This window comes from Centruroides vittatus, unplaced genomic scaffold (assembly GCF_030686945.1).
Source record: "Centruroides vittatus isolate TY-2023 unplaced genomic scaffold, ASM3068694v2 contig_983, whole genome shotgun sequence".
NCBI classification, from domain to species: Eukaryota; Metazoa; Arthropoda; class Arachnida; order Scorpiones; family Buthidae; genus Centruroides; species Centruroides vittatus.
Genome location: NW_027122654.1, coordinates 1,066,336 through 1,080,350, shown reverse-complemented (window position 1 = coordinate 1,080,350; position 14,015 = coordinate 1,066,336). Strand labels below are relative to the sequence as shown.

The 14,015-nt window shown below is 29.2% G+C and overlaps 1 protein-coding gene across 1 annotated transcript; it reads left to right on the top strand.

Moving 5' to 3' along the window:
* The first annotated feature begins 11,374 nt into the window (after nucleotides 1–11,374).
* Nucleotides 11,375–12,956, top strand: LOC136985932 (uncharacterized). The gene is made up of 2 exons (XM_067283336.1): nucleotides 11,375–11,633; nucleotides 11,716–12,956. The coding sequence occupies exons 1-2, from the start codon at nucleotides 11,464–11,466 to the stop codon at nucleotides 12,488–12,490; spliced, it is 945 nt and encodes a 314-aa protein (XP_067139437.1). The 5' UTR covers nucleotides 11,375–11,463; the 3' UTR covers nucleotides 12,491–12,956.
* The last annotated feature ends 1,059 nt before the right edge of the window (nucleotides 12,957–14,015 follow it).

Sequence of the window (14,015 nt, the reverse complement as noted above, 5' to 3'; positions counted from 1 at the left end):
GATGAAGAACGGGCGACGACTGACTAAAATCGGCCGTTCTTTGTCATATTAAAAAGGTGAAAATTCCTTAGAGGTGGCTAAAAGTCGATGGAAAGGTAACATAAGGTTTCACTATCGAGAAAGTATCAATTGATCCTCTCTCAAGTCAGAAAGTTGACATATACTATGAGTGACAAAGTTCTACGGGTAAATTTGTTGATTAAATCAAAATTTTTGACCATACAAATAAGTTGGATTATTAAAAAGAATTATTTTGTACAGACCCAAATTTATTTGTATCAAAAATTTTGATTTAATTGACATATACTAAATTCTGACGAGGTCATCCTTTAACTCGTTCGATTGAAATTAAAGTAACAGATTTAAATTAGATATATTCGATTTTTATACCCTGAAAATTATCGTCAAGAATAATTGTAAACCTCTAAATATTGTAAAATTGACTTGTAATAGAGAAGTCTAAAACTAATTTTTTCTTATCAAAAATTCCCATGCTGACTATACTTACCGCTTAAACTGCATTTCATTCCGATAATTCTTACATTTTTTTATGAATGTTTAAAATTTTCACGAAATTTTTACCCACCCTGTAATAAAATAAAATGCAAGCCATGATTATAATTTATATAAATTTTAGTCTCTTTTCTGAAGAGTTTAAAACTCCATCTATTGATGAAATCACAATGACAATGTATAAAATGATTATTAACAATTAAAACGATTCATTGCTTATAGAAAAGTCTATTCTAGAACCATCGTTCTCTCACACCCTAGTAGAAACTTCGATTTTAAATAATATCGCCAAGTCCCAGTAATGGGGTCTACAGTCACACACTAGTGAGTTGTGTCCTTTTTATTTGTTCTAATGAACTGGATAATTGTAAAAGACGAGCTTCACTTGGAACTTCGTTTTCTCCAATTGCTTCCTAAATTCCTCCAGTTCTTTTCGCTTGGTTTGGTGAAGCAAGAGATGAAAAATAAAATCCAGGATTAAACGTTCTGTGAAGTAAAAATTCTGTTAAAACAACGTGCAATTTATGAAAATTGAACTTAGTCGAAAAGACGATTCTTTAAAAGTCCATATTGAAAGAGAAATGGCCAATGAAATCATTCGGGTGAACAAGATTGCGAGAATTCCATATCTAATCTGTCACATTCGTCTTTGAGCTCCTCCTGTTTCTTCTTCGATTTTAGGATGTTATGAGGAATCACGAGAGAATCAATTGGGGTTTCAGTATCTTTTGGATGTTAAAAATGCTTTGGTAATTCGGGTGGAAATTCATTGACATCCGGATCCATTGGATGCACTATTGAACTATAGTCCACTTCTAGTCTTTATCTTTCTCCTCCACTTTTTTCACGATTCTCTCTTTGCTCTTATATTTAATTTTTTTTTGTATGATGTTCCCTGTCTAAATATTCAAATATTGCTTAAATCTTTCTATCTTCGGTTTTAACATAAGGATAAGGATTCCGATAAACACAGGCAATGCTTATCGGAACGAAATTAACAAACGTTATTGAATAAATTAAAGAAACAAATAAGAATTATATACAGATTATAAACCAAAAGTTAAGAAAGGTCTATCTCAAAAACAGAGTATTTTCACGTGGGTTTTCCTCGATATCGTTTCAAAATATCGGCACGAACTATGTAAAAACTGAACTAAAATATTTCATTTGCGATAATATTTATATTAATTAATCAACTTGATTTTCTTTAAGCTTCTAAATTCTGAAATTAGATTTATATTTGCTTCGGTCATACCTGCCTTTTGGTCGTACCACGAACAAAACACAAATTGTTATCGGTGTGTATTAAAAAAAAACAATTAAAATCAATCAATTAGATTTTACACGTATCAGTTAAATTATAGAAGACTGTAAAAGTCTGATTGCTTGTGCATACATCCAGTTAAAAATTTAAAAAATTACAGAAGAAAGTCAAACGGATTATTGGACACTCGAGTGCTCAAAGCTGATATCTGAAAAACAAATTCATTAGCTGAACTCTTCTACAGAAAAAATGGTCACAGGAAATAGAAAAAGTTTTATCCCCTATTTTCACATCTGGACAAATAAAAATTCGATTACTCTGTGAAAAATAATGTAAATTCATTGGTCAAGTTGTGATATTGTCTCAGCTATACGGTTAAAAGAGATTGGCCAAAATGCTTATCCCTGTTTACGTACAAAATTACATTCTTCTATTACGTAGACGAGCTTCACCTAAAAACTCAGTACAATTTTTAAAGCATGTTTTATTTATTATAAAATGCAAACAGCATAGGGTTTAGCTATAATGGAAACATTGATTATATGTATTTTTATCAAATATCAAAAATATCTAATCAAATGTTCTGAAAAAAGTATACAGAAAACACATGCCTCTTATAAAACGTGATAAAATTATTTGGAAAATGTAAACAACCAGTTGTGAGTTTGCTCAATGCATACATAAACATATTAGGCGCATTCGTTTTGTCAGAATACTTCACACTTTTACGTTATTTTGAGATCATACTTATAGAGTGTACTGTGTACTATTTTAATGAAACGAATGCACTTATTATTATATATATAATTTGCAGTTACCACTACGTAATTATTGTTGTATTAGTGGTAAGAGTGGTAGAAATTCTAGCTTATAATCATAATTAAATATCTGTATAGAATCTAAGGTTTACAAGTTTCGGAGTACATTTTCTTATTTACAGACGAAATTATATAACGTCTGCCAAAATCAGAAAATATTAGGAAAACTCGATATAACGACCATTGAATATAACGTCCGTTTCTCGACAGGTTCCTTAAAAAATTATTATTATTCTTTTATATGTAGGATTTACATCATCAACTAAAGTTGTTTAATTGTAACTAATATTAAATATTTAAAAATTAAAATAAAATGTGTGATAATATTTATACACGTTAATATTCTGCTTATTTTAAACTCTTCTCTTAAATTATTATTTCCACTCTCCTGATCTTTTTTGATGGTCCTTTGGTTCTTCAAATATTTTATAATTTAAAAAGACAATTTTTTAAAACAATATTAGCTTTATTTCTTACTTAATCTAAATATTAAACTTATTTATATAAAGCATAATCGTTATTAAGAAAGAAAATTGTAATTTAAAATAATATGAAGCAAATAAATAATAACTATCTTCGAAAACGGATAGATCCGTTTTCGAACCCATTTTATGCCATTTTATTGTATTAGAGGAAAAATTCAAATTTATTAGATTTGTTTGGATTTATGAATAAGGCGACACAACAATCTGCCAAGGAAGGGCACTTCCTGAAAGGAATTTCTATGGAAGCTGGTTCCTATTACGTGACCAGCCCTTTGATTAGGCACAAACACGCAACTTTACCTATCAGATACTGGCTCCAATTTAGGCGTTATCCAGGTAAAAAAAACATGAAACACTACGAGGCTACTCCGTTGGTGAGGACCCACGACCAACTTTTAGTATTCAGTAGTTTTAACCACTTAAAATTTAATATATAGAAGCGTATAAACTATTTTACTTTGTCGAGAATTTAAATTTTTCTGCTAACATTTCGATTATCACATAAGAAATATGCTTCTATTGAAACATATGAAATGAGTGAATGAATCTTTAATGTTCGAATTTTTAACGTTAGTTATACGTCAGCCAAATAATGTGTGAATGTGAATTAATTAACCCCATCGCCAACTCTCAATTTGCAAGTTTTTCAATCCAATGGTAACAGTAAACCTCTTAACGTTTACTCCACCCTTTCTTGTCTTCAACCCCTGAACTGCATATTCACTTACAAAATCTCAATTTATGAAATTAGGCTTTAAAAAGTAGACTTGCTTTACTACCATTTTCTAATGGAGTTGCAAAACGGGGATTACTATAACATTAGCAATTAAAACACAGTAATTTAAGAAAAAAACTATAATAATTTGTCTATCTTTAAGCCAAAAAATAAGATTCCAATATTCTTAAATTTTAATTATCTTAGATAATTAAAAATTACCATCCCTGAAACAGCTTATTACTATAATATTTAATTCCTGTAGATTAATAATATAAACTCTTAACTGTTATAGATTTATTTATTTATTTTATAACTGAATAAATTTAAATTTATTGATCGATTATATTTTATAAACGTGTTCAGAAAGTTTGCTGTCACTGAAAGAAAAATTGATGTTATTCAACAAGAAAAATTTCAGCTTTTTCAACAGTTTAGCTTTCAAATAAACCTCTTTCAATTTTCAACTTATCAAAGGATGACAGTCGAATGCTATAATTCACATCTAAGACTACCACAGTTATAGACGTGCAACATTTTATTTTGTTATTGTAGACGTGTCGACACAAAGCGGCATTTATAAGGCTATAAATTTTTATATTTTCTCTTTAAAACTTTTATTAAATAACTTGAAGATATATAATTTAAAACTGTTAATTAATTATTCGCAAAGAATAATTGTAATTACACGACAATCAAGTAAATTGAAGTTATAAAAGTAAACGTCATACGGCATTGTTCATTTTTTTAAAGCTCTCCCCGCCTAAATATGTAAATTTGTTTAATCTTTTGTAAATTTTTTGTTCATGTGATATCAAGAAGGATAATTTTGAAAAATTAAATAAATTTGTATGTGTCTTCTAATTACAGTTATTTATTACTAGTTTTTCGTCTTGGTTTACTGTTACAGAATTACAGTAGACCTCCTATAACACGGTAGATACGTTCCGTGTTATATGAATTCCGTGTTGTGCGAGTCACTTAAATACATGAGCCAATCACAGCCCAACACGTGTGCAGTTTAGGGGCTGCGGCTGTTTGAAAGGTTTTATTCCATAAAATTAACCGATTCTAGACTAATTTACTCAACATTTCCAAAACACGTATAATTTTTTTGGGAATAATTCATACAAACTATGCTATAAACTAAAAATTATAGGACTACTTACCGAGTGTGCACCGTTCGACGACGCCATTGCTTAAACTTGTTTTCGTCGCGGATTGGCTCATCGAACGGCGGGCGCGTGTTTCCTGATAAATTATTTTTCTGTGAAAAATTCGCTGAACTTTGAAGACATCATTAATATAAATGTAATTTTTATGGCCATTGAATAATAAATGTTTTTAGTAGGTCCAGGGCTCGTTTAAACTTAACGGTTTGTACAATATCTGCTATTGGTCCAGATTCGAACAATCCTCTCGCGACACGAGTCGGCGATGACGTTTTACCGTGTTATACGAGTCTCTCTTAGCGTGTTATACGAACACGGTCGCAATTTTTTCGCCGTGTTATACGAATCCGTGTTATATGAACCCGTGTCATAGGGGTCTACTGTACTCATAATTGTTAAGAGTAGATATTCAACAGCAATTTCAGGATTACTACATTGGAATTAATCATGTTATCACCATGCTATTTTCAATCAACGATATAAATACTAGAGTAGCAGTTTGGTAATCTGACATCCAAGATAGGAGGGCAGCTGGGAATATTCCCTGGATTCGGATAAATTAAGTGGTCCGTAGTGGATCCTACTTCTTTAAATTAATGTTATATTTTACTGAAAGAAAATAAAATTTTTAAGACTGATTTTTATTTACGTATTTCAAAAAACAATAGATAATTGGGGCCGTCCTACTTCACGAACCCATACAAGCTCTCGACCATGCTATCACCTATAGGACCATAGAAACCAGATTATTAAAACTGCCGGATTACCACACGTTCTCTGTAAATTTGATAAGTTTTACGTGATATGAACGTTGCTCTGTTCTACTGTATATTTTGTACAATACGCTTCTGAATTTACGCTTGCTCGTTAATCATTCTCAAGATGATACTGTACTATGTTAAGATTGATTGAAAAACCTGTAAAAAAACGTTTATAAGCATGTTATTGTACAACACCAACATTCATAATAATTCTTGTGCATATAGTATTTATTTTTCAAACATGTAATGTACACTACACATACAATACACTGTACACACTAACTACATAAACGAGAATAGTAGTGCTGGACTATTATCGAACAATTCTGGATCATCGACTAGTTTTAGCGGATGCCGGAATACAGGAAATTTCGAATTATAGGCTGCCGGATTAAAAAAATTCTATGTGAGTTGGTATAAAAAAACCCAGTTTTTTTATACCAGCTCACATAGATACAAGATATTTTTTAAAATGGTTTAGTCAGATGATTTCTCTTCTAATTTTAATCTTAAAAATAAAAACCATTAATACACATGCTTGATTCGCGATGACTCTGATAGGCTTCTTATGTTGCGGATGAGAACAGCACAGCGAAAATATTTATTAACATGAGAGTTGAGTGTCAAATAGTTTTACAATATTTAAAAGAAAATTATAACGAAAAATATGTTTAAAAGTAATTGTAAATAGCCTTTATTATTTTTTAATCATCGCGTTTAAGTTATAAAAAAACACCTGATACACAGTTTCAATGTAATAAAACTATAAAGATTTATTAGACTATTATTGAATTTTAAACCTTGTAAAAGGGCTTCGTCAGCTCTTAAATTAAAAAAAAAAAATTCAATAAACTATAAAAGCAAGTTTAGATACAGAAACATTTAAGAATCACAAAAGTTTAAAGAGATTATTTAATAGAAAATTATTAAATTTTGAAATTATTTTATGCTAAAATTAATTATACAATATTGTCATTTATCATTTGAATAAAAATAACAAGGTGAAAGCATTATTAATTTCAATATAGTAATCCTGAAATTGCTGTTAAAATTCTAATCTTAATAACTGTGAGTAATTACAATAGCAGTGAACCAAGACGAGAAATTAGTAATAAAGAATTGTAATTAGAGAAGGCACATACAAATTTATTTAATTCTTAAAAAGTTATCCTTCTTAATATCACAGGAACATGAAATTTACAAAATTTTAAGGAAATTTACCTATGTAGGTCGGGTGAGCTTAAAAAACACGGACTTCACTGTATGACGTTCAGTTTACTTGTGTGAGGTGTAATTATAACTATTCTTTATAAATAATAGTTAATTGTATGAAATTATATACGTTTTCGAGTTCTTTATTAAAGTTTTGAATATTTTTATTAAATTTTAAAGTTTTAAAAATAAATAAAAATAAATAAATTTCATTATAATTTATCAGAAGCAATTATTAATTAAAGCTACTCTTTTATATAAACTTGTTCAATTTAAGAAGCTTACAAATAAATAAATAAATATTTTTATTAAAAGATTTAATTTTAAACGTTTGCTTTTAAATAAATTCAAAAGCATTCCATTTACTTAATAGAATTATTTAATAATATTTTTCAAATTTATCTTAAAAGTTTTTAAAATAATTTTCTTGCTGGCGAGATTTTCAATTAAATTCGATTTTAAACAATTTCTTTTTATGATTTCAAAATAAATATAATTAAAATAATTAATTAACAGCATGTAAATAATAAAAAGTAGAATTTATTTTATAATTTTGAAATAATTCAAAATTTAAATTTTTAAGCAATAAAATTCTACGATTTTTAAGAAATTTTTATATAATTATTGAATTAAAGACAATAAACATATTAAAATTGGTAAATAAGTAATATGACATTGAGTCCTTGTCGCTGAATCCTTAGTAAATATCCTTGAATAATTTTTTCAATTATTATTTTATATAATTATTGAATCATTTTACAAAAAATTTAAATTATAAAGGCCACGATTATTAATTGTGATTTTATCACAATGCCTGGTTGCAATTTTTTGTCACAATGGTTTCAATTTTTAATAGTGTTTGTTCTGTTCACCATGCTTTTCCTGTTAACATTGGAATCATGCCAGTCATCTATTTAACTATTATCTATTTAAATTTTTGAAGTGAAATAACATGACTTCCGGTTCAAACCCGGAGTTCGCATATAGTTCTGTCCCTTTTCCAAGAAAAGACAGTCAAACAGATTCCACTGGGAATTTATAGGTCTGTAATTTTTGACAGTTTAATTAAGATTTATGTTTTAGGTGTTAGAGTGTTGAAACCAGAGAGAAGGGTATAGGTTCACAGGTAACCTATATTTTTCGCATGGACCTAGAGGGTAATTACGAAAAATTCGAAGAAATTAAAATGTTTAAGAGTGTATAGAGAGCAGATATACAGACATTCTGTTATTGGAATGCAATTTTCAAATTGCAGCCTAATAATATATATTCTCACTGTCGTCCATCTTATCTAACTGCCAGTCTACATGTCCTTTGTTATTCTCGAGAACAAACTTAACTTACATAGATAAAATCGAGACTGGATAAGCTTAAGGGCCGGATACCTCGATTAACTATGAAATAACGTGATTTTCAGATCGGGCCAAAAGTCACGTGATTATATATATATATATTGAAGTAATTAGAAAATTAAAATTATATTTCATAAATAATGTTAATAACATTTGAAAAAATATCTATTTTTTCATCCTAATATAAATGTTAAGAGAATTTCTAATTATAAATAAATTATAAATATACAGAAATTTTTTCTAAATAAAAATATATTTTGATACATTTACCATGAGTACACATTAATTTAAAAGTAAGCATAGTTTATTTTCAATTAATATGCATATGTGCCGGACAGTGTTTGTATAGGGCCTCGGTAGACCTAATTTATTTTTTCTGAAACAGGTAGAATGTTTTGTTTTGTTTCTCAAACATAATGCAGTGCAACTTAACGATCACTTGGCATCCTTTCATCTTTTATTCTAGTTGACACGCGTGTACAGTACATCTCGCGTTTCAGGCTTGAGTGAGGTAGGGGACTTGAGTAGTTGACTGAGGAGGGGCATATTAAGTCCGAAACGCGAGATGTACAGGCGTATCAACTAGAATAAAGATGAAAGGAAGCCAAGTGATCGTTAAGTTGCACTGCATAGTGTTTGAGAAACAATAGAAATAGAATACGACACGGTTTCAAGTGTCGTATTCAATAATCAAAAAAGGAAGAATGTTTCTTTATGAGTAAAAAATTAAGAATTTTTGTTAGTAAAAATAACATTAATTTACAGTGGCAGGAACCATACGTGCATATGTTTTTAATTTAATACATTTGCCATATTTGAAAATATATTACGTAGAGAAGTAATTCAAAAATTAAAATTACATTATTTCCGAATTTAAAGATAATCTATTGCAGAAATAAATCATACACGTTAAGTTTTATTTGTATACGCAACGTAACACATAGAGAACTGCCGAGGGAAAATGCCTCTCGACAGACTTTTTATGGAAAACCGGCCCCTATTTAGGTGTTACGAGCGTGAAGAAAACTCCACATGGCCTGCTCTTTGCCGAAGCACAAGCCCATGACCAAGCACCATTGTTCAGTAGTTTTATCCAATTGGCCACTGGTAATAAACTTTCCAGGCATTCGTGATATTTACTCTGTATTCAGACATAAGAGAAAAATTTCTTCTCAGTTTTTTAGAATTTTATTTCGATAGAACTTTTTTATAAACTTTGAACTGTATAATATTCTCCAATATAAATGTAGCTTAAATTGAATATCTTTAAATTTAATATCAATTAAATTATTTGCTCTATAACGAAGACAACTCAACCCCTCCCAAAATTCCCGGACAACGCTGAGCATCTTTGCTAGTAAATTATACATGTATATGTAGAGAATAATGGTTATTATGTAATTTGTGTGCTTTTAATGATTTTAATGATTTTATGACTGCAATAGCATTTATAACATAATACATTGATATTCTTAACATACTTACTGTTGTGTCTTCATGAATAGATAAGTCAAACGTGTGGAGATTGAACAATTTGATAGATACTACGACAGGCTGCGACCTGAACTTTTCTATCACGGGGTACGAGATATAACATGCTAAACGTTACCGGGTCGTTTCTGTTGTCCCCAGGTTCGAAAAATGCTTCTATATGTCTTTTCAAACTTGTCGCTGCGACACATCGCAACTCTGATCCCTCTCATATGAAATAATGCAACATAGTCGCCAGTTTGCTCGATCTAACCGTTTTAAATTACGTGCACTTACTAATTATTGAACTGGTCTGTATTTTGTAAAATGGTTATTCCAAGCAGTAATTCTGAGCCATTTGTAAAGCGTAGGAGTAAATACATACATTTAGTAGAAGAGAGACCAACGAAAATATTTATAGGTGTTAACCATATGCGAATTGCATCTATTCTCCGATAACTACTTTGCACATAATAAATTAAGAATCTCTTTTAACATTAAAAATAATGTACGTCAATATTGTAACATTTCAATAAAACGATAGCATAAAAAATATTGAATATATATGAAATAAATACTATAAAACTTTAATAACTATTTCATAATCCTCTGAGTTCTTTCAAATGATTAAATTAAGTTGATTTTTCTTTATTTTTAGTAAATTGTAATTTTAAAAATACAATTAGAATTTTTCGTTAAATAAATGAATATAAAACACAAAAATGTTCAGTTAAGTACCGTTAATTAACACAAGTTTAATTCATATGGTTACAGTTCATTATTTTCAATATATTTTTTAAATATATAAAATCTACCAACGAGTTGCACAACTTTTCTGGCTTTTATGAGATTTCTTTGTGAAAAGGATATTTGTACCATTAATCAAAATAAATAACTAAAGTTGTATGTGGTGCCATCTATTATGAGATTTTGTTATAAAAATTTTATATATTTAATTACTATAAAACACAAAACGACTTCATTTTGAGGGTAGAGATGAGTTTTTAAAATATTATAAATGCTAACAAAAAGTAAAAGCTACACGAAGTCTGACCGCTCAAGAAATATATCACGTGCCCACTCTCTAAACTCTTCAACCCCTTGATCTTTCACAACCAAACTTTAATGACGTCAATGCCCCTTATATACAAGCTATAGAACCAAATTTCGTTACTTTATCTTCACCCCATCCTGAGATATTAAGTGAAATAGACGCCAATACATAAATACGTACACATAGGGATTATTACGATTTTTCTTTATACATGTTAATTAGATTTTCAAAAATATTAATAGTTACTAGCTTTTATATATAATAAAACCTGTCTAAAACAGAACTTGAATAAAACGACAACCTGCCTAAACGAAAAAAATTCTTCGGAATGGAGCAAATTTTCAGAATTCTGAAAAAATTCTGAAATATTCGTTTACAACAATTACAACTTTGATTGTTAAAATATTACAATATTCATAATAATAATAATACAACAAAAATATGAAATATTAATATTAATTTTATATAGAAAAAATTTACTTAAAATTAATTAGTACTAGAAGAAAGAAAGCAGTATTATTTTCAGTAAAGTCATCTAATAATTAAACAAAACAAAAAGCAAACAATAATACAAAACATAACAATAATTTTCATCGATTGTTCCTCTCTATTTTAAGTCAATTTTAGTTTAGATCGAGAAAATCACCATGGACAGTATAGTTGTTATCGAGTGTACCGATGGACATCAAGTAACACAACTGTCTTACGTCGAGGGAATTTGTCCCATGCTACTTGATCGTTCAGTAGTCAATCCTGAGCATCAAGCACTCTCACGTTCTGTAAATGTTACTTGCCAACAAATGTCGCAAGTTATAAAGTAAGCTCTTTCCTGTGTAATTTACGATAGATTTATAAAAATTAACCTATGTTTAAAACTTTTAATTTTTATAATTGTTTAGTTTCATAGAAAATATGGATCCTGAGTTGGAGAATTTGGACAACGCCTTTGAAATATATTTTATTTCCATTCAGTTCAATTTAACAAGACTTAAAGAAAAGTGTCGGATATTTATGGAAGAATTACTCATATCTACGAACATTTGTCTTATATACGAATTTGGCGTTTCTGTCGATGACCACGTAATACAGTTTTTTTGTTTGGAAAAATTCGAGGAAGTATGGAATGATTTAATTGAACATGATGAGTTTTTGGATTGTAAAGAGAGTACGATTATGAAACTTATTTCCCGTCCACGTTACAGAAATATAGATGAATTAAGTTTAATAATAGGTGTTTATAATTGGGTCAAGAGACGAATCTCCAACTCAGAAGAATCTAATAGAGAAGTATTTTTAGCCCAACTAAGATCTGTAATAGATCCATTCATTCCGAAGTTCAGATTCCTTGTACTTCAAACTGAAGATCTGACAGACGAAATATTTAACAACATACTCGATTGTTTAACACCAGAAGAGAAAGATGCCCTCTTAACCTTTTATACAACGGGTGTCTTATCGAATTGCCCAGAAACTCTTTGTCAGGAACGAAATCCAAGAAGATTGGCTTTCTGTGAAAATTTATACTCTTATCAACATCGGCATTTTTTCCAAAACAGAACAAATTTTATTATCACAATCAAAACAACATTTACTTGTGAAATATCTGTGAAAGAAGACGCTTTCGTAACTGATGTCGAATTACCAATTTACCATTCTAAAACAGGCTGTATTTAGACATTTTATTGTGTGGTTACTTCGGAAGTATAAATTGTCCCATAGAATACCAAATTCTGAAATGTAATAGTCTAGGCCATGCCGTTGTAGATCCTATATTCGTGAAACGCGATTCGACAGCTCGTCTAATAGTGAAAATATTGGACCCTTTTTTGACAGAGGGAGATGTGATAGCAAAAAACGAAATAGATTATTTTGATGAAACTTCAAATTTTGGACAAGTTCCTAATGAGGAAACAATCCATCTCCTTTACTTTACTGTCGAAGTTAGTTTTTAGGAATCTAAAAATATCATCTGATTTCAGTGAAATATTTAAAATTTAATAAATGATACAATTATTTTAAGAAGAGATGATAATTGGTAAAAATTCAATTAAAAATTAGCACTGAAAATTTGCAACATCAAACGTTAAACTAAATCAAAAATTCGTTTATTTTTATTTATATTCATATCTGAAGTATGAACGTAGTATTAAGAGTAAATTAAACTGAAAATAAATTTAAACAATCTTTTACATCTATTTTGTATGATATAAATGATAATATTTATCAGAACACGTTTAAATTACTGATTTACGTAAGATGCACAGACAAAATTTTATATTTTCTGTATGATTTGTAGTTAAATCTATAAATTTATTTTTAAATATACTCTACATCATTAGGATGTATTATTGAATATTTTTTTAAATGTGTAAGTTGTATAATTTTTTCACATACTCCACTTTATTAACAGCTTCAATTTGCGCAAACACCGCCGATCACTGGTTGTGGGTTCGCGCGTGACCAACACGCTTGTCATTTCAGTTTTTCAGGTTTTTCACGTGTCTAGTAGTTTTCCCGGTGGCATCTTCCTCTGGTAGATTACTGGTACCTTATTCCATCACTCAGTTTCACTTCACATTTTAAATAAATTTAGTTCAATATTTTATTATAATTTCACCAAAATATAAACTTATCAATTAAACTTGTACGGTATATAAAAAATATAAGCTATAGGGCCTATTACTTTCCAGACTCTGTTATATATAACAGAGGGAAAGTGTGGCAATCGTGAAAAAATGACTCACTCTGAAGATTGTTACATTTTTGGACTCGGGAATTTAAAATTAAGCATAGTTTATTTTGAATTAATATGTATATGTGCAGGACAGTGTTTGTATAGGGACTGGAGTAGACCGAATTCCTTTTTTCTGAACAAATAAAATAGATAGAATGTTTCTTTATGAATAAAAAATTAAGAATTTCTGTTTGTAAAAATAATATTAATTTACAGTGGCAGGAACCAAATGTGCATATGTTTTTAATTTAATACATTTGCCATATTTGAAAATATATTACGTCGAGAAGTAATTCAAAAATTAAAATCATAATATTTTCGAATTTAAAGATGATCCATTGCAGAAATAAATCATACACATTAAGTTTTATTCGTATAGCAACGTAACACATAGAGAACTTCCGAGGGAGAATTCTGCTCGACAGAGTTTTTGTGGGAAACTGGCCCCTATTTAGGTGTTACAAG

Bases quoted from the DNA above. Each gene is read 5' to 3' on its own strand.
- LOC136985932 (XM_067283336.1), top strand. From the start codon at position 11,464: ATGGACAGTATAGTTGTTATCGAGTGTACCGATGGACATCAAGTAACA. The intron at 11,634-11,715 runs GTAAGCTCTTTC...ATAATTGTTTAG, and splicing joins CAAATGTCGCAAGTTATAAA to TTTCATAGAAAATATGGATC.